Raw genomic sequence first — 22,101 nt, forward strand, 5'->3', positions numbered from 1 at the left:
GTACATTTATTCAACATATGCTAATAATAGTTAGAAAAATTACGTAACCATCACGGTATCGACGGTTTCTTTATCGACGGCCGTTTACAGAACGTAACCCCCGTCGATAAAGAGGGAGTACTGTACTGTATAATACTTCTGATAAGCTTCCTACGCGCTTATGCTTGAAATAAGTGAATGTATGTATCTTTATATAATTTAGCTAAATAACTTTCTCGTCAGAAACGGTCTTCCCAACGATTATAAATAAACTCATTTAGAAATAAAGGTAGACCACCTCATATCCGGCAATCAGTACTCCGGTTCCACCGCTCGTTCGAACATAATCTGGCTACCATAATTTCAAATTTTGCGCCGGTCTCCTCGCCAACCTGCCGCTACTGTTTTGGCTGCGCCACTAGCAGACTCAGCTGTTGGCACGGTGTTTGAGGAGCGGCAAGTTATTCCTCTGTGTTTTTCTTCATTTATTATTATAAACTGCTCTTATTTAGCCCCAGTCATGTCTTCATTGAATGAAGGAAGTGCTTCTCGTGGTGTAAAGCGCAAACACCATACGTTGTCTATACAAGATAAGGTTGAACTTCTCAAAAAACTCGACAGTGGTGTGTCTGTTCACAGCATATGCGACGTGTATAACATTGGCGCTTCCACAACTACTAAAAGTCAACAGTAATGCTATAAAAGTTGTGGAAAAATCATTACAATACTTTAATGTGGGTTAAAAATAAAGATAATATAATATAAAACTATAAACTAAGACATATGAAGAGCATGGGTGTTTGTGTAGAAAGTGTATGTGTGTGGAGTGTCTGACTCACCACTCCAGCCGCGTCCTGTGATGTCACATACAGCGCAGTGCACACACACACACACTGTGCCACGTTTCACAATCATTTCTAGAGCCTTAATGCTGTAAAATTTGTTGAAAAATCATTCAAAATACTCTAATGTGGCTTAGAAATAAAGATAATATAATAATAATATAAAACTTTTGTGCCATATCTTCTGTAGAATGCATAATAGGGAATCTTTTCCTCATAAAATGAATAATGGGTAGAAATAGGGTCGACGCAAAAATGCAAATTCGTATACAGTGAATGCTCATAAAGCGAAGGTCCAATGTACCACAACGCTGACATCTGTTGACAGTTGAGAGTCCAGTGGCTGTTTCTTTTTATTATCCAACTTGTACTATTTACAGAGTATTTTAAAGGTAGGTGAGGTGGTTATTAAGTGGGTTAGAGGTGTTTATTTATTTAATCCTAACCTAACCACCTGTAGTTCGGCAAAATCACTAATCCGGCACTGTTCAGGTCCCAATCAGTCCGGATTTGAGATGGTTAACCTGTACATCATTACTTCAGGACAAAATCAAACAGGTTTGCAACAGCCAACCAGCTGTAACTTTTGAGGAGGGGGCAGGGCATCTTTTCTCAGCTGAGAAAAAACGCACTACAGTAAGCAGTATGAGTGATAGGGAATATCACATGTACTGAGTGGTACTAAAAATGCAAGTACATACAGAGTAACAACAGAAAATACAGTGGAAGTGAAGATTTAAGGGTAACTAGGAGTCTGTAAATCTTGAAATTGCAAAGGAATATTAAAATAGTGTGGTAGATTTCTCTGTTGTAAGAATGAAGGTTTTTATCTCCATGGGGTTGAGTGTGACAGAGAATTCATCATCATATTCATAAACCTCACTGTCACACTGGCTGCTTGAGATATGGTTATCATGATGGGCAGAGTCAACATTCCAGGTGTAGCGATTCTCATCCTTCTTCAGGAGGTTTCCAGACAGTGTAGTCTCCACAGCAGACAAGATCTTCCAGTCAACCAGCAGATCCTGTGGAAAAGTGTTAAGTGGTGCTAATCTCACTAGGCTAACAGGTGGATGTGATCTACCTATAGGAATTAGTGAGAGTCCACTAGATAAATAAGAGTAGGAGTCAACTAGATAAGTCTAGCCAATACACTTGTTTACTCTGAGGGACCTTTAATCCCATTTTACTTAATGACACCAAAACCACATTTAAGCCTCAAGAAACTCTTGCCATCCAGTGATTAAATGGAACTCAGGGACCTCCATCACTTCTTTATATCATGAACTCTCATCACTTTACACAGTTAGATTCTAACTAAGGTCAAGTGGTTGGAGAATGTGCTAATACCAGCTGTTGTTGATAACAGTTGGTGTGGATAATAATGGGTAACAGGTGGTGTGGATCATGATGGGTAACAGGTGATGTGGATCATGGTGGGTAAAAGTTGGTGTGGTAAGAATCATGGTGGGTAAAAAAATTAACAATAAAGATTTATCAATAAAGCATGTTAGTTTGCATTAATTATCTAAGTACAGTGCACAGTAGAATTCCGAAAGTCCAGCATCTGATAGTTTAGAAATCTCGATGGTTTGGCATCCGCCCAAAATAAAGGCTGACCTCAAAAACTTGTGATACTGTAATTAGTAAACGACAGTGGCCAAATTTTCGAAAGGCACGGATTTGCAAAATATTACTTAAAAATACTGTATAGTAAAATTGGCAAAAAAAATTTTCCAGTAAATCTAATTGCACACCATAAGTTTTTATTGTTTCAAAATTGCACTCCAATGCCCTCTTTATAAATTATGTGGTTCTGAGTTAAACAATTTACTGAGCACAAGGTTAGTTTAATTTGAAAAATTTCAAATTGCATTCATAAAAATTGAGTAAAAATTGCTATTTTAGCATAAAAATGGTGTTTCTAACTTAATTAGAACTGATTTTATAGACTCCAGTACTGTATAGACATTTTCTTATGTTTTTTTTATAAAAGAATTCAGTTCCCATCATTATATCATGTCCAACTGAATGGCGGGAGCTATTATCTTAAGGGAGGGCAGTCAGAGCTCACCATAAGGGGTGGGGAATGGTGGAACAAAAGACTCAGGCTAGGGAGAGATGCCGGAGGGAGGAGGTTTGTTATGATCATTGAGTGAGAATACGAATCTGTCCATCTCTCCAAGATGACTGCCCTAGTTGACTCCCAGGGGAGCGCAATATTAATTTTTGCTGGGACCCAAATTCGCATAAGCAGGGGAAACTTTCGTTAAATAAAAGAGTGTTAACTTAGGAAATTTGTATAAGCAAATTTTTGTATCTTGAACATTTGTTAAACGAGGGATTACCTGTACTGTACAGCTGTCTTACCTGTTGTTATCTTGTGAGGTTTGTAAAATATATATTCTCTCAGGTCTGTTTATGAATCACTAAATCTTAAATGATGGATGATATCGGGACATGTATAAAAGATGAAAAGCTGAAGTCAGATACAATCATTGTTTTCTTGCTGCTAGAAACATAATATTAGTGTGAACCCTGCCTTAAATCTGGACTTAAGTTTTAGCTCTCTGATGCAATAATCACAAAGAAGGTTGTCAAAGGCACCAAACTAAGAAGAACCTCATCTTGAGATTGATGCTGGGACAATATTGAAGGTATGGAGATGACTACTTAACAGATGGTTTATTGGAGTTAACACTTACTTGCAGGTTAACAGTAACAGGGTTACTGAGAGTAGCACTTTCCTGAGCCTCATACATATGCTCCAATCGCAGTAAGAGGGAACCATCAGTCCAGGGCTCCAGTGTCAGTAGGTGAACATTTGCTGGTAGGGAAGTCTTCAGACCTGTCCACTAAGAGGGTATACACCCATAACAAGATATGGAACTTAGATAATATGTATGTATTCATCTATATATCATAGCTCTATTATGGCTCACTGGTCACCCTAAAGGTCCAGTAACAGCTTCATGTATATTAACTTAAAATTTCCCAGTTGTTGGCTTAACCAGAGCAAAAATTAAATTTTTGACATAGATCCAGTGGAAAAAGTCAATCAGGTTTAGAAAGGGTGAGCAAGCTTGGCATAGTTGGCACATTCCTTGGCCAGCTCTTTCACCTGACTTTTCCTCCGGGGCTATGGAAAAAATATAATTTTTTTTTCTGAACAAAGCCAACAATTTGGGAAAATTTTAAGCAGGGTAAATATATGTGAGGCTGTTAGCAAAGTCCAGTATCATACAGCACAAAATGTATGGATGGAAACAGAAAACCACTTTGTTGTCAGCAGAGCCACAAAAAAGAACTCATATTGAACTTCTATATCTTGAAAATAAAACATTTAGAGTTCTTAATTAGTACATTTTGCTATTTGCTGTATATTTGTTAATTGTTTCATAATAAATGCTTAAAAATGTGAAGATCATTGATAATGACTTGGTACAGTTTTGGATATGTGTTCCTACACCCTTGTAGTAACTTGTGTCTCCAAACAGCCAACCTATAAGACCTACAGCAAACCTATCCACCAATCATGTCTTTAAGTTGAAGGTTAGAAAGGAATACTAGAAGGCAGGGGAATCTTGGGTAGGTCCTCTCTTAGCCGGGGTGAAGTGGGAACAAAGTTTTCAGACTAGGATATTGTAATTCTTTTACTAAATGGAGCTTATCAGTGTATATTTTTCAAAAGAAAGACAATGATAGTCAACCTTAAAATATTTTCTCAAATAACTGAAAATACCTGTACACATAATGCAACTTGAAAAGCAGATGGCCATATACCAAATGGCTGCTTAACTCCTTCACTACTGGGATGCCACTTTTAATATTTTATTTGGCTAATGCCAAATGATTTTTTCAACAGAGAGAGGACCTTGTGCACAAGTGGTTAAAAGTGAAGACCAATTCTAGATATACTACAAGTACACTACTGTATTAAATTCCAGACAAAACGCTACAGTGGTCCCTCGGTTAACGAACGGTTCGATTAACGAAATTTCGGTCAACGAATTAGTTCCCATAAGGATCTTCAATTCGGTTAACGAACAAAATTTTGATTGACGAAATCCTTACGACAAACACGTTTTGTTGTGAGCATCAGCTGATCGGCTAGTCCGCCAATACAGTAATCTGTTCTATGTTTACATTCATTTCCAGTGGAGTAAATATCAAGAAGGTTGTGTTCTTAAATATTTTTGCATTTTTTATATTAAAATTATTGGTCATTCTAAAATTTAGCCAGCCAAGCTCTGTCTACATAAAGTTTTTCAACTATTATTTTTGGCTCGATATATGTAACTTTATTCATTTATTGAAACTCATTTACATGCACACACTGTCCTAAGGGCAAAGTTGTACTGTACATGTAATCAAAATATTGTACAAAATGATTACTCAAATTTTTGTCAAGTGAAAACTATTGCATGTTTACATTCAAATTAATCACTATCTTATAAGAATTCCAGCAATGTAAATTATATTCTCCCCGGTCACTTCTATGACATTTTATAAGCAAAAAACAAAAACTCAATCTAAAGGACATAAATAAACAAATAAATACTTCATAAGACCTTCGGCGCCAACTGTCAAACACGTCACTGTCACCTCCCCTCCCCCCCCAGCAAGAGTTTGGTGGTTATACAGTAGGCTTTAAGTTTTTATCTTATATAATTACCACAGGCTAGAGTTAGGGGAATATAATTTGCATTGCTGGAATCCTTGCAAGACGGCGAATAATTTGAATATAAACGTCATATATTTTGCACAAGAGATAAAAATTTTAGTACATTAGTTTAGTACATTTTAGTAATGTAAAGTTTTTCAACTGTATTTTTGGGTAGATTTTCATAAATTTCTTCATTTATTTTCATTCATTTACATGCACACACCATACTAAAAGAAACGTAAATGAAATAAATGACCTAAGTGCAAACCTGTACTGTACATGTACTAAATGACTAGAGTACTAAAATTTTTATGTCTAGTGCAAATTATAGCTTGTTTATATTCAAATTAATCACTTTCTTACAAGAATCCCAGCAATGTAAATTATATTCTCCCCAGTCATTTCAGTGGCATTTTATAAGAGAGAAGCTTAGTCACTCTTAAGGACTGATAAATAAACACACATTAGACCTTTGGCGCCAACTGTCAAACATATCACCTCACCTCCTGCTCGCTCCCTCCCTCTCCCCATCTGCCCAGCCAGGGTTTTAGGCTTACAGTTTTTATTGTACTGTATATAATATCTCAGACTAAAGTTAGAATATAATTTGCATTGCTGGAATCCTTGCAAGACAGCAAATAATTTGAATATAAATGTCATATATTTTGCACAAGAGATAAAAATCAATCACCTGTATCACATTACAGTAGTGATTTGAGAGTAAGAGTGTATACGTACGTATATATATACATATAGTGATTTAAGGGCGATTTAGGGGAATTTTAGGAGTGTTTCTGACTTTATGCATTTTTGGCTTTACTTTGTATGCACTTTTCTGTGAGCTGGAACCAATTACCCAATGGATTCGGTTAATGAACGACTCTGTGGAACGAATTGTGTTCGTTAACTGAGGGACCACTGTATACAGTATCATTATGTCAATTACCTTGTTAGTATAAGTATTCTTCCAGGTATGTGTAGTAGCAGTGGTGGGAGTGAAGGAGAGGACAGGCTCTAACATGATGTGTTCCCCAACACTGCGATGCAAACACCCAAAATCACAATCCTTTGATGTTGCAAAGTAACTGGATGGGAAAAATAGTTATCATGGGCATGTTTTAATACTGGAATGTAAAAAAAAAAAAAAAAAAAAAATCTTCTATTTATCAGAAGATTCGGAAAACTTGGTAATCTGTGACATTAGAACAGCTAAAGTAGAAAATATACAATTTAACCCTTTTGGGAAGGCAAAGTTTTTATTACCCCAAAGAGTTGCAAACCTGCCTTGCCAGCTGTTTCCACCTTGTGAATTGTCTATATGAATAAGAATCTTAGTGAGATACAAATCCAAAGCCCCTGGAGTGGACAGCGCACAGATCAAAGTGATAAAGGCGGTGGCAAACGAGATTTGCATCCCACTGACTCTTATTCAGATAATCCTTGAATCAAGGAATTGAAAATTAGCCAACATCATCCCAGTATACACGAAGGGTAGGAAAAGTGCAGTAGAAAACTACAGGCTGATCAGTCTAATATCACACAGGCCGAACAATTGGTGCCGAGCTCTTCCGGGGATGAGAGATTTCTGGGTAATGAGACAATTCTCTCAAACCTGGAAAAATCCAGGTTCATTTTGGTGCTGGTTAGTTGCATCTGCCGGTTCTACTGAACTACTGCTCACCACTATCAGATAAATTCATGATAATGGCAATTACATCAACACACACACAGATAGATTTAAAAGAGAGTGTGGGACTATGGCCCAAAACAGCTACAATGATGCGGATTGGTTGAATGTGGTGATAAGTCTGCCCTTCTTGCCATAAAGATGATGTGCATTTTCTAGGGACTCGCATGTTCTTCTTGCCCCTTTGAAACAATGGAATTTTACAATGCAACAAGGGCGAACTACCACAAAAGGAATATGCCATATAATGGAGGAAGAATACAGCTTTCTGGCAAACAGAGAGATACTCCTGCCTGGGAAGATATTGGAAGCATAATGTGTTGTCTAATGGTAGATCCTGCTGTCATATGGCATCAAAAAATTGTGACCAAGTCCCAGGTTGCTCATCTGACTTTCTGCCTCATTCACACACAATTGCAGGGTCTCAATTGTTTCTCTTACTATTGACTACACAACATACTTATACGTATTGTTTCTCACTCTTGATCTTTTTTTAATTTTTGTATTTCTTTATGGATCTTTATTATTATTATTGTTATTGTTGTTGTTGTTGTTATTATTATTATTATTATTATTATTATTATTATTATTATTATTATTATTAGTGTTGTTATTATTATTACAGTACGTATTGTCATTATTATTTTATTTTCAATTTTGTATTTTGTATTATAAATTTGATTTAATATGAATTATTATTATTATTATTATTATTGTTATTACAGTATTACATCTTCTTTCCCCAGGCCCCGATGGGTGTCAGTGACTTGTGCCAGGGTGGGCTAATCCCCGAAAAAAAAAAAAAAAAACTTTTTCAATCACTCTTTCCTGGGATTGTGGATGCTTACTTAGAGCTCCTCACTGCATGGCAGATAAACACCAACTGAGCCATGGTGATGACAGGCCAGTTGGTTACTACAAATTAGGAGGATGAAAGTCACATGACAGAGGCCAACATGTTTATCTCCTTGTGATCCCTGAAAACCTATCTTTTTTGGGTAAAGCAGTGTTTCCAGTTATGAATAAGATATGGTTCCAACTTACCTATGGAGGAGGTAGTGTTTGCCACGAACTACAAGACCCTTTCCAAATGCTGTCTCATTTAGGGCTTCACCTACTCCAAAAGCATCATCGTGAAGGAGCCGTCGGTGAACCATGAGTTCCATGTGACCATGATCCAAAGATGTTCCACCCTAAATTTTTTAGAAAATTGCTTAAAATTTGCCTGAAGTTTTAGCTCCATGTAACATTGTGAAAGCTGTAAAATTATTTTTGGGACAAAATTCTAAATCCAAATAAAGTGACATGTTTAAGAAGTTGGTTACAAATTACAGTACTGCAAGAGGAAACATCTCTACTGGGGATGACATTTTCGCCAGTCTACATGTTAACACTCTTGGGTTTGGGTAGGCTTTCTCTGCAAGATGCTCTGGATCTGGCCCAATACTCACCTCACCACACTTGACTGCATCACATGAGAGATAATTGTATACAAGTCATAGCAGCTTGCTATTTGAAATAAAAAGGTGCAATTTGTAGCATTAGCATTGTCAATAAATTATCTACAAACAGTTTTATATGACTAATCATGCTAAAATAATTATTTCGATATGGGAACTTCCCACCACTCCACTCTCGCCAGCAACACGAGGCATAATTCAAACTCTCACAACACTGTAATGAATAAAGGAAATCCCTGTGATGCACGAGAAATCAGCACAAGCCACAAGAAAATGTGGGTAAACGTTACATCCTGGGTCCTGTAAACACAAAAGGGAGACTGGTGTGACGACCTTGGAGTGTAGTCTACATATTCTTATTATTATCTTAGTTTATTTTTTTATAATACAAGCATCCCTCAAGTTGCAGATGGGTTACATTTCTGAAAACCTATTTTCCCATACAATTCCATTATGTAATTAGAGATGAGTTCCCATGGAAACATTTCTCCCACTAAAACATACTGTTGAAAAAAAAAGTAGTAAAAAAAAAATACTGTACTCATTTAATTGAAACATGTTACTCATTGGATATTTACAGGGTATTTGTTCATCTCAATAATTCCATTCCTTAAAAACTTTTGTGCAGTACAGGTACTGTAATAAGCAAATCTGTTCATACATTTCACCCTACTAAATGAACCTCTGCCCACCCCATTTTACTTTATCATCTTCGTCACTTAATGGCCTGCTTGGAAAAAAGTATGTATTAAGGGAGGGCACTCACAGCCAGGAATTTTGGGGAAAACCTGGGCAATTTTTCATACAACACTTTAAAATTTGTAAAACAATTAAATACAAACAAATATACAGTACGTATACAGTACAGTAATCTCTCAATTAACAGGAATATTCAATCTCCAGAGCTCTCCAATAGATGGATTTTTTTTTCATTCTGAGAAATTCCAGGAAAAATCTCATTATTCTGGGTATGTGAACGAATTTCTGAGGTTTGCATCATTTACATTTCTGGAAAATTTTAAAAAATTCTCTCCATTCTAAGAATGGAACCTAATTTCCAAGAGATTACATAATGTTTCCAATGCAGGGACGTGTGCCGGGCACGTGAGTGGGTAGGCTTAAAATGCTTGTAAGCTAAGATTGGCCATTACTGTCATGTGACTGCAAGGGATGCCTATGACTGGCTGATCTATCTCACAGTCTATCTCCTCAACTATAACATCATGACACTCTTAGTTCATTGTCTGTTGCCATTGTACAAACTTGTTTGCTCACTCACTGCTTTCACATATCTGTTGTGCAGTACTGTACATTACCGTACCAGCATATAATAAGCCAAAAATACTGATAAAGAAGTGTTAAAAGTAGTAGTAGTGAGATGTAAAAAAGGTAATTACAGTTACGTGTACAGTACTGTACTGTACATTCAGTAGGTATAAAAGTACCATATGTACAGTAGAGTACCCTGCATGCCTACCGTAGGTTAGTGTGTAGCGGGTGTATGTACAGTATACAGTGAGTGTGTAATCCCTCCTTCATGGAAGGAGTGGAGAGTGACAGTTAGCAACTCCTGCGACAGTAGATGGTACAGGTCAAAGCCAGACCATCCTTTGTCATCATATAACCTTTTAGCCTACCTGCATCATATGCCAAAGACAACAGCATCTGCTGGTGAGTGCAGTATAGTTTAAATGTCTTTATACAGTACAGAATTATGTATTTAATTTGAGTTTGGTGAAATATTGAAGGTTGATAAGATTTATAAATTTCCCCCATTTCTTAAACACGGGAAACTTTTTTACGGACAGTATCTCAAAACTTGTTCCATAATTTTTGCATTCCATAAATATGAATTTCTGTAACTTGACCTTTCATATCTTAAGGGATACCTGTACTCAAAATCAAGGTTCCTCACCTGTGAGCGATCAGTGAGAATAGCAGCACTGACGTCAGGCCCAGCACTAAGAATGAGTCTGGAGTTAACTGGGTAATAATTACCAGCAATAGGTTCCAAGTTCTGAAGCTGCCAAGTTGGGCGGAAGTCCTTAACACCTAGCAGTAAAAAGATCAATATTAATCATGCTTTCCTATTTACTAAATATTTTAAATTTTCACTAACAGTAATACCATAAATAGAGAGCACTGATATCTACCAAACTTAAGTTCTTTGCTCCCTATTCTATTCTCCTTGATATACGTATTAGATCAATATGAACCCCTGTGTTCCATAAACAACACTGGAGGCTATTTTATAGACAAATATCTAATAATTAGTTATCTCTTAAACAATTAAGCTGGCCAATCTACCCTACACAACTCTCTATATTATCATTTGCCTCAGATCAATGATAAACATTACATACCTAAATCACTGTAAGACAAACTTTTATCAAGGAATTACTGCAATGTTCAGTCCGGTATGCAGTTACCATGGTTCCAGTGCCATGAAAAAGTGATTAATTGTTTCCTCTATATTGACTGCTGTCCTTACTGTTTCACTTAACTCCTCCAGGATACTCTCTATGTTGTCACTTGTATCCTAAGATGTTACCTGTTACAAACACAGTCAATGCTATATCTTCCCACACTGTGTAATTATCTTTACTGTAAGCCTTCCTATACCCTTACATTTTCTAAAGATTAATTTGAAGTGCAGTTTTAATCAATGTAATTTCCTCTTCATTGTTATTCCATTTTCATTTTAATTCCATCATGCTATTCTCCATTCTCATTTTCCCAACTCCTACTTATTCTTTATATTTTCAACTTATCAATATGCCTATAACTGTCTACCAATGAGAATACTGGGTCAAGCAATAAGTTGTCTAATCTGCAAATTGTTTGCATCATTTCCTGTTCCTGCATCTCTCGCCTTCTCCCAAACCCTTCTCACCCACCTTTCTAATCCTTGCTTTGGTTGGTCACCTCCATAAAAAGGTCTCTAACTCAAGCAATGAACCACATAAAGAAAGATAATGTCGAGATTGTTTTTGATGGTTATTTATCCCTCATGAGCCAAAACAAAGTTTAGCAGATGTAAGGTAATATAATCATTTAGCAAAAGGTGTAATGCAGTATATAAGTTAGCAGTAGGTGGAGTGTTTACATTGGTTACTGGAAAGAGATGTGATGTGTCCAAACTTTTTTTCCTATTATTTTGAGAAGTACAAACCAAATGTGGGGTGCAACAGCTGAGTGCATACAGTGCTTGACTCTTACACCAAAGGCCACTGGCTCATACCCTGAGGACCCCCATTCAACCAGTTATGAATACTTACACAAATTTATGGTTAGGGAAGTGAAGGCAGTAAAGTGCTACATTGCCTCCTTGCATAAAGTACAGTAGGCTTAGTATACAGTACAGGAATACCCAGGTTATCGCAAAGGACGCGTTCCTGAATGTCAATGCAAATTACGAATTTGCGATTTTATTTTTTATATACACTCCCTATTATCCGAGGCTATTAAGGACCAGGGTCGCATGCATACAGTACGTACTGTAATACCAGTAAATGTGAAGAATAAATAAAAACTAAACTATGAAATAAAATAAAATAAAAAATACCACATTGCCAGTTGGCAATAATTTCAATACATGTGGGACATGGGAGACTGGAGTGGTTGAGATTCCCAACACTGCCCCCTCCTCCTCTCATCCCATGATTCGTGTGCTAACTCCTGTGCACATATGAAATGTTTATTCCCTTTATGCTTTTGACCTTATGATAATCATTTCCCTCATTTATGTAGTTATTTTTTGCACATTCTATATGAACTGTGTGAATGTAAAAAAAAAAAAAAAAATGTACAGTCAGGGTCAAAAGTCTTGAGCACTTGACAGTATTTAGCATGTAAGTACCCGAAGATCTTAGGTATTAAGGAGAGTTTTATCCCATTTTGTGGTTCAGGCTTAATATGTGATGACAAGTAGTGTTATTAGTGTATCCCAATCATATAATATAAGTCAAAAGTAGATGCCAGATATTGCTAAGTGTTCAAGACTTTTGACCCCGACTGTACACCTACCCAAAATTACGTGTTGAAAAATAACAATTACAAAGCTTTGCCTGGTAGATGGAGAGCTTGGGGGATGTAGCTACAGGGTCAGCCTGAACTTGGCAACCTGCCAAGTCCACACACATGTTTTCACTACATGCACATAAGACACCCATGCTCTTCATTTTTCTTATCCTACAGCAACATGCCATCTCCACGGATACTGTTTTTATTAACTCACTCTGCAAATCAGCTGGGTATGATTTGCGAATATTGAATATGGGTGTTAAAGTATAAATTGTGAATAAGCAGGGTTGTCAATAGCAAGGAATTCCTGTACAGTATACTGTATCTGCAATGCACCTAATCAGACCCAAGGACCCATTGTGGGTCAATGACCTGTGCCCAAGTGGGCTATTCCCATAAAAAAGAAAAAAGAAAAGAAAAAAAAAATAATTTCATAATCTAGAGGGTCTTAGGAAAGACCCTTGGTTAACAACTTTAGTTGCTGATCATGGCTACCTTGGAATCATTAACTGAGAATAAGAAAAAAACAATTGGTATAAACCTATTAAAAAGACACTAGGAAAAACATGGAGGTCTTACGTTGTACTATTTCCCGGCCGTTGGAATCAGTGTAGAAGGTGTTATTAGTCACAATATCTGGCCACACTACACGGTTCACAATCTCTTTTCCTATGCCATCCCTATTATTTTGAAGAAACAAATTAATGAGCATAATGCAGTTAGTTAAATGAAGATATGATCCAGAAATTCCAATTTATAGCTAAGCCCAAAGCCAACAAATTTAAGTTAAAGCACACAAACCCTAGCAGATCACAGAGTCAGGTGACCCAAAACATTAGTTGGTGAACAGTATTCTCCAATCAGTTTTACCCATTGATCAATGTAAAAATTATTGCTAACTCTTTATCACTACTGTCACTCTTAAAAATGAAGTACTAGAAGCAAAGGTTCCTTCCTATCTGAGGGATGTGTCTGCCAAACCATGATCTCAAACTAGTGTTCAGTTCCGTACATGTATTTCATTTGTCAGTTATTGTATTACTTATCAGCCATCTGGTATCTAAGCTCAACCCTCCCAATTCAAGGGAGGGTATCCAAGATAGCTGTAGGCAGCTTGGCAATAAATTGAAATTTCAGGGTCATTCTTCCACTCATAACCTGATCCCCTCCACCAGGTACTTTTAGTAACTCAAGGTAACTAGAAAATAGGGGGCGGTGCTTATCTGATGTAACACGCACCCAATTAGGGGAGTTAACCTATGAATAAGAAAAGTATAAATCACAATAAAGCAAACCTTAAAAACTACCCTATACCAAATACCCAGAAAGACAGTCCAGCTGACACTGCAGGACTCTTCAGCCAAAATGCATGATTATCTCTAGAAGGACCTTCAGTATGGAAAGTCTTTCAGGCACAAGTCAAAATGCACTCACTCTTTTGCAATAAAACTACTGTACTGTATATTAAAATACAAACACAGCTTTTAACTTCACACACACTGGCAATAAACTTGAATAAATTAATTTCAAATACATTAACAACAACTGAAAGATGATGATGTATGAAGGGTACGGGATTCGGGGAAGTGTCCTAGCGCGGATCAGAGACTTTCTGCATAATCACAAGCAGTGTGTGGTGATTAATGGTATGAAATCGTCATGTGTACCTGTGACAAGCGAGGTACCACAGGACAGTGCATTGGGCCCTTCGTTGTTTGTTTCATAAATGATTTGCCAGAAGATATACACTCCACCAGACAAATTTTTACAGACAATGCCAAGTTATTTCAGGAAATTAAGAACCAAACAGACTGCGTAGAGCTGCAGAAAAATCTCTGAGCTTCATGAGTGGTCGAAGAAATGGCAGCTAAGATTCAATGTCACGAATTGCAAGAGGATGCACCTGGGTTGTACCAATGGTAAGGAGGCGTGTCATATGCCACAGTGAGATGAAGAAACTGCATTAATAGAGACCAAATGCGAAAAGGGCCTGGGTGTGTATGTTGACAATGAACTGAAGTTCTTAGGCCATTCTGAGAAGGAGGTGAATCAAGCAACTAAACTATTAGATCTTATAAGATGGTTGTTCAGATATCTAGATGGTCTGTCCCTCATAACGATCTTCAAGAGTAAAGTGCTTCCCCATCTGGAGTACTGTCACCCCATCTGGTCCCCAAGATATACTAGGGATTGTCAGTTGATAGAAAATTTCCAAAGGAGGGCCACCAGACTGGTGCCTGCACTTCGGCACCTCAGTTATCCAGAAAGATTAGAGCACCTGCAACTGCCTAGCTTATACTACAGACAGGCAAGGGGTGACCTAATTTAAGTGTACAAATGTCTCAAAGGGCACTACTCAGTCGAGTGTCCATACCTGGAGCTGGCAGATGCCCATCCTACTAGGGATCACAGCTCAAGGTGGAAGAAGCTGCAGGTCCAGAAAACTGTGAGGGCAAACTTTTTTGGAGATGAGAATTGTAAAATCTTGTGGAACAACCTGCCAGAGTGTGTTGCAACAGCACCAAGTGTGAGCTGTTCCAAAACCAGACTTGACTAACACTGGAACAGGTTCATGTACATTCGGGAGCCAGTGCATGCCCAGTATACTTGCTAACAGTGCGTAACAGAGACGTGACCGACCGCCCAATACTGTACTAGACCCACCACTGAGAAAGTGCAGATGTAGAAAGATCTAGAGTGATACTATCAACTGTGGGAGCCAGCAAGTATGAGGACTGTTGATATTTATCAAAGAAAGATGCCAGAGTATATACAAAAGAAGTTTAGAAAAGAAAGAATAAAGAGGAGTATGACTGATCTGGTTTTTGGTAAGAAAGTACAGTTACCTGTAATGAAATAAATAAACAATTACCATAAGTCAGTAAAGTTTTTTTCTCCAATACACAATGGTAATAAAGTATATAGGGCAATGGAGTGCTCTTTTTTTTTCTAGAAGGAAGCATTGGTAGATGTCCACCAGAGCAGCGATAATGGATAAAGCCAAAAGTTCAATCACAGCTTAAGCAGTAGCAATTACTTCTTGAATCTGCAGGACAATTGCTGGAAGTTATTAGATGAAACTTTTATCCCAAATAATTTCTAATAGGTATCAGCATAGTGACAATACATATTACCAACATTCAAACTTGGAAAAAAAGTACCATTCAATAGTGACAACAGCTATCAATCAAAACTTTTTACCTACATGGTTTATGCACGAGAATGCTAAAAAATTCAAGCCTTCCTTCAGCATTTTAGATGATAAACATCTTCACATCATTAAATATCAGATCTAGTTATAGCATAAAACATTTGATTAAGAACTCTGTTTGCTCATAGGGCTCACCTTACATATTATTTTCTTTTCCCACTCATAATAAATTAATCCATGACACTTACTCAATAGGTATAGGTCCAACAAGCCACTCCATCTCCAACACCAGCTGATCCATGTAGACCCTGAGAACCTGACTCACCCATGGTGTCCACACTTGATGTATTTCAAAAAGTAATGGCCCTGTAATGGCATCATAAATTACTGCAGGAATTCATGACATGGACTAAAAACTTCCAACTAATGATAACATAGTAAATCCTTGATAACTCATAATTTGATATAACCCAGAATGGCAGTACTGTAAAACAGACAACTGTAAATTATTTTTTAATTGTTTTTTACACAAAAAATATTTTTTGCAAAACTCAAAATATTCCGAGATATTATAAAGCAATCCCGGAATGGCATAACCATATACTCAAGATCCCCCAATAAATCCTACAATACACAGTGCTAGAGGCTGTACTCGCAAATTCAAGTGTCAGAAAAACAGATTTCTTTAACAATTATTCCACTCTATTTAAATGTGGATTAGAAATAAATTAAATATAATATAAAACTACAAAATAAGAAAAATTAAGAGTATGAGTGTGTATGTGTGAGAAGTGAACATGTGTAGAGGTGGAGGGCTATAACTACGTGGCCGACTCTCCAGCCTCGTTTATTGTTCCTTGTAATGAAATTATAAAAGTTGTGGTAAAATCATTACACTATTCTAAGTTGGCTTATAAATAAAGAAAATACAATATAAAACTACAAAATAAGAAAAATGAAGATATGGATATGTATGTGTTTGGAGGCGGTGGGATATAACTATGTGGCCGCGTTCCCTCCTGATCTGACAACATGGTATACACACAGCGCAGAGCAGCAGCCACATGTCTGAGTCAGCTGGTTGACTGCTTGGTAGAAGTAGGTTACTTTGCCCAGAGGATGGTTTGAGTGTGAAAGGAGCTAGTTTTTACATAAAATATGTGCTATTGTATTTTATGATATGCTATTTATTGATTTTATTGTTTATCATAGCAATAAATATCGCAGCTCATCCCCGTTGCATGTGGTATTCAAATTTACGTTACTAGCTGATATTTTAGAATTTTTAGTTTTATTATTATTTCAGTTTCGTGCTGGTTAGTTGAATCTACCGGTTGCCCGGATGCTAGATAATTGTGATTCTACTGTAATTCATCAGGCAGAGAGTGGTAAAGCTTTGGGATAGTTTACTTGTAAAAGCATCAGTGAGACCCAGAACATTGCTTAAGTTTAAAAAAATCCTGAACAAGATTATCAAAACCGATAAGGAAGATCCTTAACAAGCCATCACTTCCTTCTTCTGACTACCACTAGTTATGCTGGTTGTTGGCACTAAACAAGCCATAACCTTTTTTGAGACCATTATTCTAGTTGTGATGGCTGCTATGTAAACAAAGTAGCTATGAATGGGGTTACTAACAGAACTTGGAATTTTATGATCTCTAGTATAAACATTACTTTTTCTTGTAGGAACAACTGACCATGCTCTTGTACTCTCACTCTAACCTACATTAATGATAAAAGTCTTAAACAAATTTAACAAGGACAAGAACCAACCTTCTATAATTGTGATGTTGGCTTTAGCAGATATCTCTTGTGCAGAAGTGCCATTAGGACGGAAGATATAAGCACCTGATGCTCTATGATCTTCATTATGGTTGTTACCACTCATCCCAGCATACCTTAGGAACGTTTGGTTGACCTAAATCATCCAAACACTTAATATTAGTCACCTTTTAAAACACTTAATTTCATTAATATTTTGGGATTTCATTCGATGTATTAGCTAAATACATTATAATAACATAACAAAACACTCTTCAAAATTCACACCTTATATTATCCATCTGACTACCAAGGTACATGTTTTATAAAAGACTGGAAAGGGTCATGAGTGAGTGAAAGGGTCTGGGACAAGAATAGGTACGCATAACTGGTTGAATTTAGTCATGCGACACCAGAACAGCAGCTCCTATCCAATTCTTTTATTTAATGTATAAATACAGTATTGTACAGTACAGTTTTTAAATGTAATAATTCATATTTTTGCTATATGCATAATTAGTAATGTACAGTACAGTACTGTATAATGTAATATTTTCTATTCTACTACGGTGTAGATATCTTTACTTTCATGTACAGTACTTTAGTAGTTTTCTGCTATTTCTTAGTCACAACTTTAACACAGTATGAGAAATAACCTAGCACATAGCTACACTTCTGCCTTAGTTGAATACCCCACACCAATAAGTGCAGTTAGTAAAGAGTTCACAATACGCATGCACACATACAAATAGGCAAGTACTGTAGTAGTCACAAATAGTGTTCTATAGAAGTGGACACTGAGCAGATCCATGCTGCTAAATAACACTTTGGCTGTCACCTATTGTCAGAATGCTTTCACCTGTACATGTTTAATGGTAGGATACACTACCGATACAGACAAATTTAAAAACAGTGGTCCAGTGTATATCATATTATGATGCATGTCAAAGTTCAGTGTGCATCATTACATGATACACATGATACCTTTGGCCTATTCATAAGTACAGGTACTTAGTAGAGAACCGAGCCTCAAAATTTTAAGCTAAATATACACAATTTTCAGCTTGAAATATGGAAAATGGTCAAAATTGTAAAATCAAACCCTAAATTTAAAACAATGTGCAAATCATTTTCATCATGGAAGGTTTTTTTTTATTTTTTCAGTACTAACTATTTAAACCTACCTAAATACTGCTTAGTCATCTGCCATTCCTCTAAAGCTAAATTTCTTTAGATATATTTATATCAATAAAAAATTAAATTATAATTAAAACCACTCATGGCCAGAATACATGATTAAGAGGGTTTTGCCTTATCTTTGGACTTCCTAGTTTTCTAAAAGGTAAGACTGACAAATTTAATCGGGACTAAGGAGGACGGACCTCAGCTAGTTTTCATTTCAAGGTAACTGAAAAAAGTTCCCTCAAACACAGACAGTGAGTCTATAGGAACTATGAAATGTTAGTTCCTTCTTCTGCTGCTGGAGGTAAACATTTCTTAGTTGGACTGTTAAAAGAAACCTCTACGAACACATCCTCCTCCATAAGTCATTGACAGATGACCTGTAAGTGATAAATAAAGCAGTAACCAGCAGTAACCCAATTTTATGTCTAAGGGAAAAATCAGTTATCTGATTTCCCTTCATCCTTTCTTGTGAGGGAACTCAAAATAGAGAAATTTGATCTTTCTACTACAGCAGATGGGATTCAAACTATGGGTCTACTGTGGGTACTGTCCCCAACCTGAAGCCTCACTGGTCCTAAGACAACCAGTGAGAAAAAGGGGAGTAAATTAACTCTGATTCTATAGTGACAAGACTAACTGCAGCAATAAATAAGTCCATGGGGATTGTGTATCCTATCATTAAACATATCAAGACCCTCTGGCAAAAGAGGGGCTTGGCCTGGTGTTTCAGCAGTATGAATTATTCAGGTCATTATGATCTTTAGGTCTTTAATTAACATCTGAAAAAAGAAAATGTTAAGGACATTTAATTATCTAATCAGTGATTAATAAGGATGGATTTCATGCATGGAAAACATTTTCATACAGTAAAACAACATATTTTCAATCATTTTATTAACAACTTATCCTACCTCAATATTTTTTCTTCCAGAAACCAAAATTACTAATAGCATAAAATTGACCGTGATAATTTTTGTACATACCTTTACCATTGTTATACCATTAGGAGTGACGACACCAATAGATTTCAGAAGACCGGTGTCTTTATCTACACCTAGTGCCAGATTCTGAGGACACAACAACAGTAGAGTACTCTTAAAAATAATTAAAAAGTTTGCAGAATCAGAACAGTTATCTTACATGTGATTAACTTTTACAAGCATATTAACTAAATTAACTTATGGAAAACCTGAAAATGTTAATTACTGATAACAGTAACTAACTGACTCTAAGGCTGGTTAAACTTGTTCTTCTGTCTTCCCACTGGTAGTACCAGTACTTATCATTGGTCACATTCATTCTATAAGACTGTATTCATTTTGCACATACCTGTATTGTACTTAGAAAAAGATATTTTGAACTGTTTGTTTCTTTGTCAACCTATCAAGCATCATTTGATGGCGTTTAATGTTATTATTTTAAGATATTCTCACCTTACCAACAAGCTCCATTTCACCACTACCAGTTGGAACATGAACACTTGACATTTGCTCTTTGTAGATGCGTATGTTTGCTGATTTTTTTACATGGAATTGTAGGAAGCCCAGTGGAGGAATGTCCTTTGCTAAGAACACTAAATCATGTTTAGCTGTTGAGTTACGGCCTGGGATATTCAAGAGTGACTCTGGTAGAGGCACCAGTTGAACTTCTACAGCATCACCTATCAGAACAGTAACAAATGTCATTATATATTAACACCACATACATGCTACATGACTTGATCTATGTACTAAGAATAAATTGCTAGATCCCTTTGTCTTGTCTACAAACTAAATTAATCATATTTTTTCCATACCCAACACTTCCACACAGTGTTAATAAATCTAGTTTTGTTATCTAATATTCTCTCACATATATAAGAAACACAAAAACAAATAACAAACAAAAACCTTTAACAACTAATATGTTTATAATACTTGCATTCGATAGGCAGATGTTCATGATGATATTTAGACAAGCATTTTTATAAGTAAAGAGGAACGCCTCTGCTCCAAGCTGCTAAAGTTAATAAATGATAGCAAAGAAAGATAAGTCTTATACCTTTTCACCCAAACCTGGCACGTAAGCCACGCCCCTCGTCTATAGCTACAAACAGCTGATTGGTTCCCCAGAGCGTTTTACCTCCCTCCGGACAGCGTGTATATAAGAGCGTATATATATCGACCTTTTATGATAAATATCTAAAATTTTCTAACATCCTCTCTGAAGTTCTAATGCCTTGAAATCATTTGCATTTTGATAGTCCAGATATTTAACATTATTTTAGATAATAACAGGTCTGTTTACCAATTGTGAACACATTTAGTTTCAATTTTCTATGAACCAATCAGCTATTAGTATAGAATAGGGGCGTGGCTTATGGGCCAGGTTCGAGTGGAAATACTATAGTTGCCAATATGTTTCACTTTTGGAAAGGAAATATTTTGGTGCGAAGTAGCTTATGTATATGCTCAGTCATCAGTCAAAACACTTCTCATTAGCAGATAAAGTAGACTTTCACATTTTAACTCTCTCCATAAAAGCAGAAAACAATCACAAAATAATCAACATTCAAGATTTTTACTTGTATTCAACTGTTGAGAGCTTACAGTATTTTGGGAGAAAAAAAATAAATAAAAAATAAATCAAGTGCAGTATGTTTACTGTACCCAATAACATGTTAGTTACCATCAAAACTGTCAGATATGGTAAAAAGGATATCCATACAATCATCTATCTATGGTACAGTACGTACAGGTGTTGACCGTTATACGATTGATTGATATACGATCGATCAGTTTTACAATGTTCAGAAATTAACACCAAATACAGCTATGCAACGGTTTAGATCCGATTTACAATGTTTGCTACCCGAATACTTTTCCTGCATTGTCACTGCTATGAAAATGTGATGTGCAATAACTTGAAATATTCCAAGATATGATGATGCAATCTCTGAATGGTGTAACATGTGCGATCCAAGTGTGATGCATGGGAGGCTCTACCCACCCCCAGTGACTACCAGGCTGAGCAGTTTGAACTGTGTCATGTCGCCCAGAGGATGGTTTACATTTGAAAGAAGCTACTCTTTGTAATAAAAAAAAAACAGTAAACCTTTGCTATTCATGGGTTAGCGATTAGCGATTTCGACTGTTCGCGGTAAGCAGATGGTGGCTAGCTTCTGAACCTCTCCCACAGCACAATGAGACACCCATATATGCCCATAGCGTTTCCTCTCCCTTTGTTTGCGCTCAACCATTGCCTGTGATGCAGCATCTCTGTGTTGGACACAAAACTTTAATGTTTCTTGTGAAATGGTCCCTAAAAGACTGCCTAATGTCAGTGATAGTGGTGCTAGTGGAATG

General features: G+C 36.6%; 1 protein-coding gene across 2 annotated transcripts in view; it reads right to left on the bottom strand.

Annotated features, from left to right (window-relative positions):
- Window positions 1-1,234: 1,234 nt before the first annotated feature.
- The window catches only part of LOC121877354 (lysosomal alpha-mannosidase-like), a 73,845-nt gene continuing 52,978 nt past the window's right edge, over window positions 1,235-22,101 (bottom strand). For both annotated transcript variants that reach the window (XM_042383075.1, XM_042383074.1), the window contains exons 12-21: window positions 20,191-20,417; window positions 19,741-19,824; window positions 17,585-17,729; window positions 16,057-16,174; window positions 13,237-13,337; window positions 10,550-10,686; window positions 8,219-8,367; window positions 6,434-6,572; window positions 3,527-3,676; window positions 1,235-1,846 (exon numbers count right to left, since the gene is read on the bottom strand). In XM_042383075.1, the coding sequence (XP_042239009.1) occupies window positions 1,604-1,846; window positions 3,527-3,676; window positions 6,434-6,572; window positions 8,219-8,367; window positions 10,550-10,686; window positions 13,237-13,337; window positions 16,057-16,174; window positions 17,585-17,729; window positions 19,741-19,824; window positions 20,191-20,417 (1,493 nt within the window). In that variant the 3' untranslated portion in view covers window positions 1,235-1,603. The remainder of the gene's footprint in view (window positions 1,847-3,526; window positions 3,677-6,433; window positions 6,573-8,218; window positions 8,368-10,549; window positions 10,687-13,236; window positions 13,338-16,056; window positions 16,175-17,584; window positions 17,730-19,740; window positions 19,825-20,190; window positions 20,418-22,101) is intronic.

This window comes from Homarus americanus, unplaced genomic scaffold, assembly GCF_018991925.1.
Source record: "Homarus americanus isolate GMGI-L3 unplaced genomic scaffold, GMGI_Hamer_2.0 scaffold367, whole genome shotgun sequence".
NCBI classification, from domain to species: Eukaryota; Metazoa; Arthropoda; class Malacostraca; order Decapoda; family Nephropidae; genus Homarus; species Homarus americanus.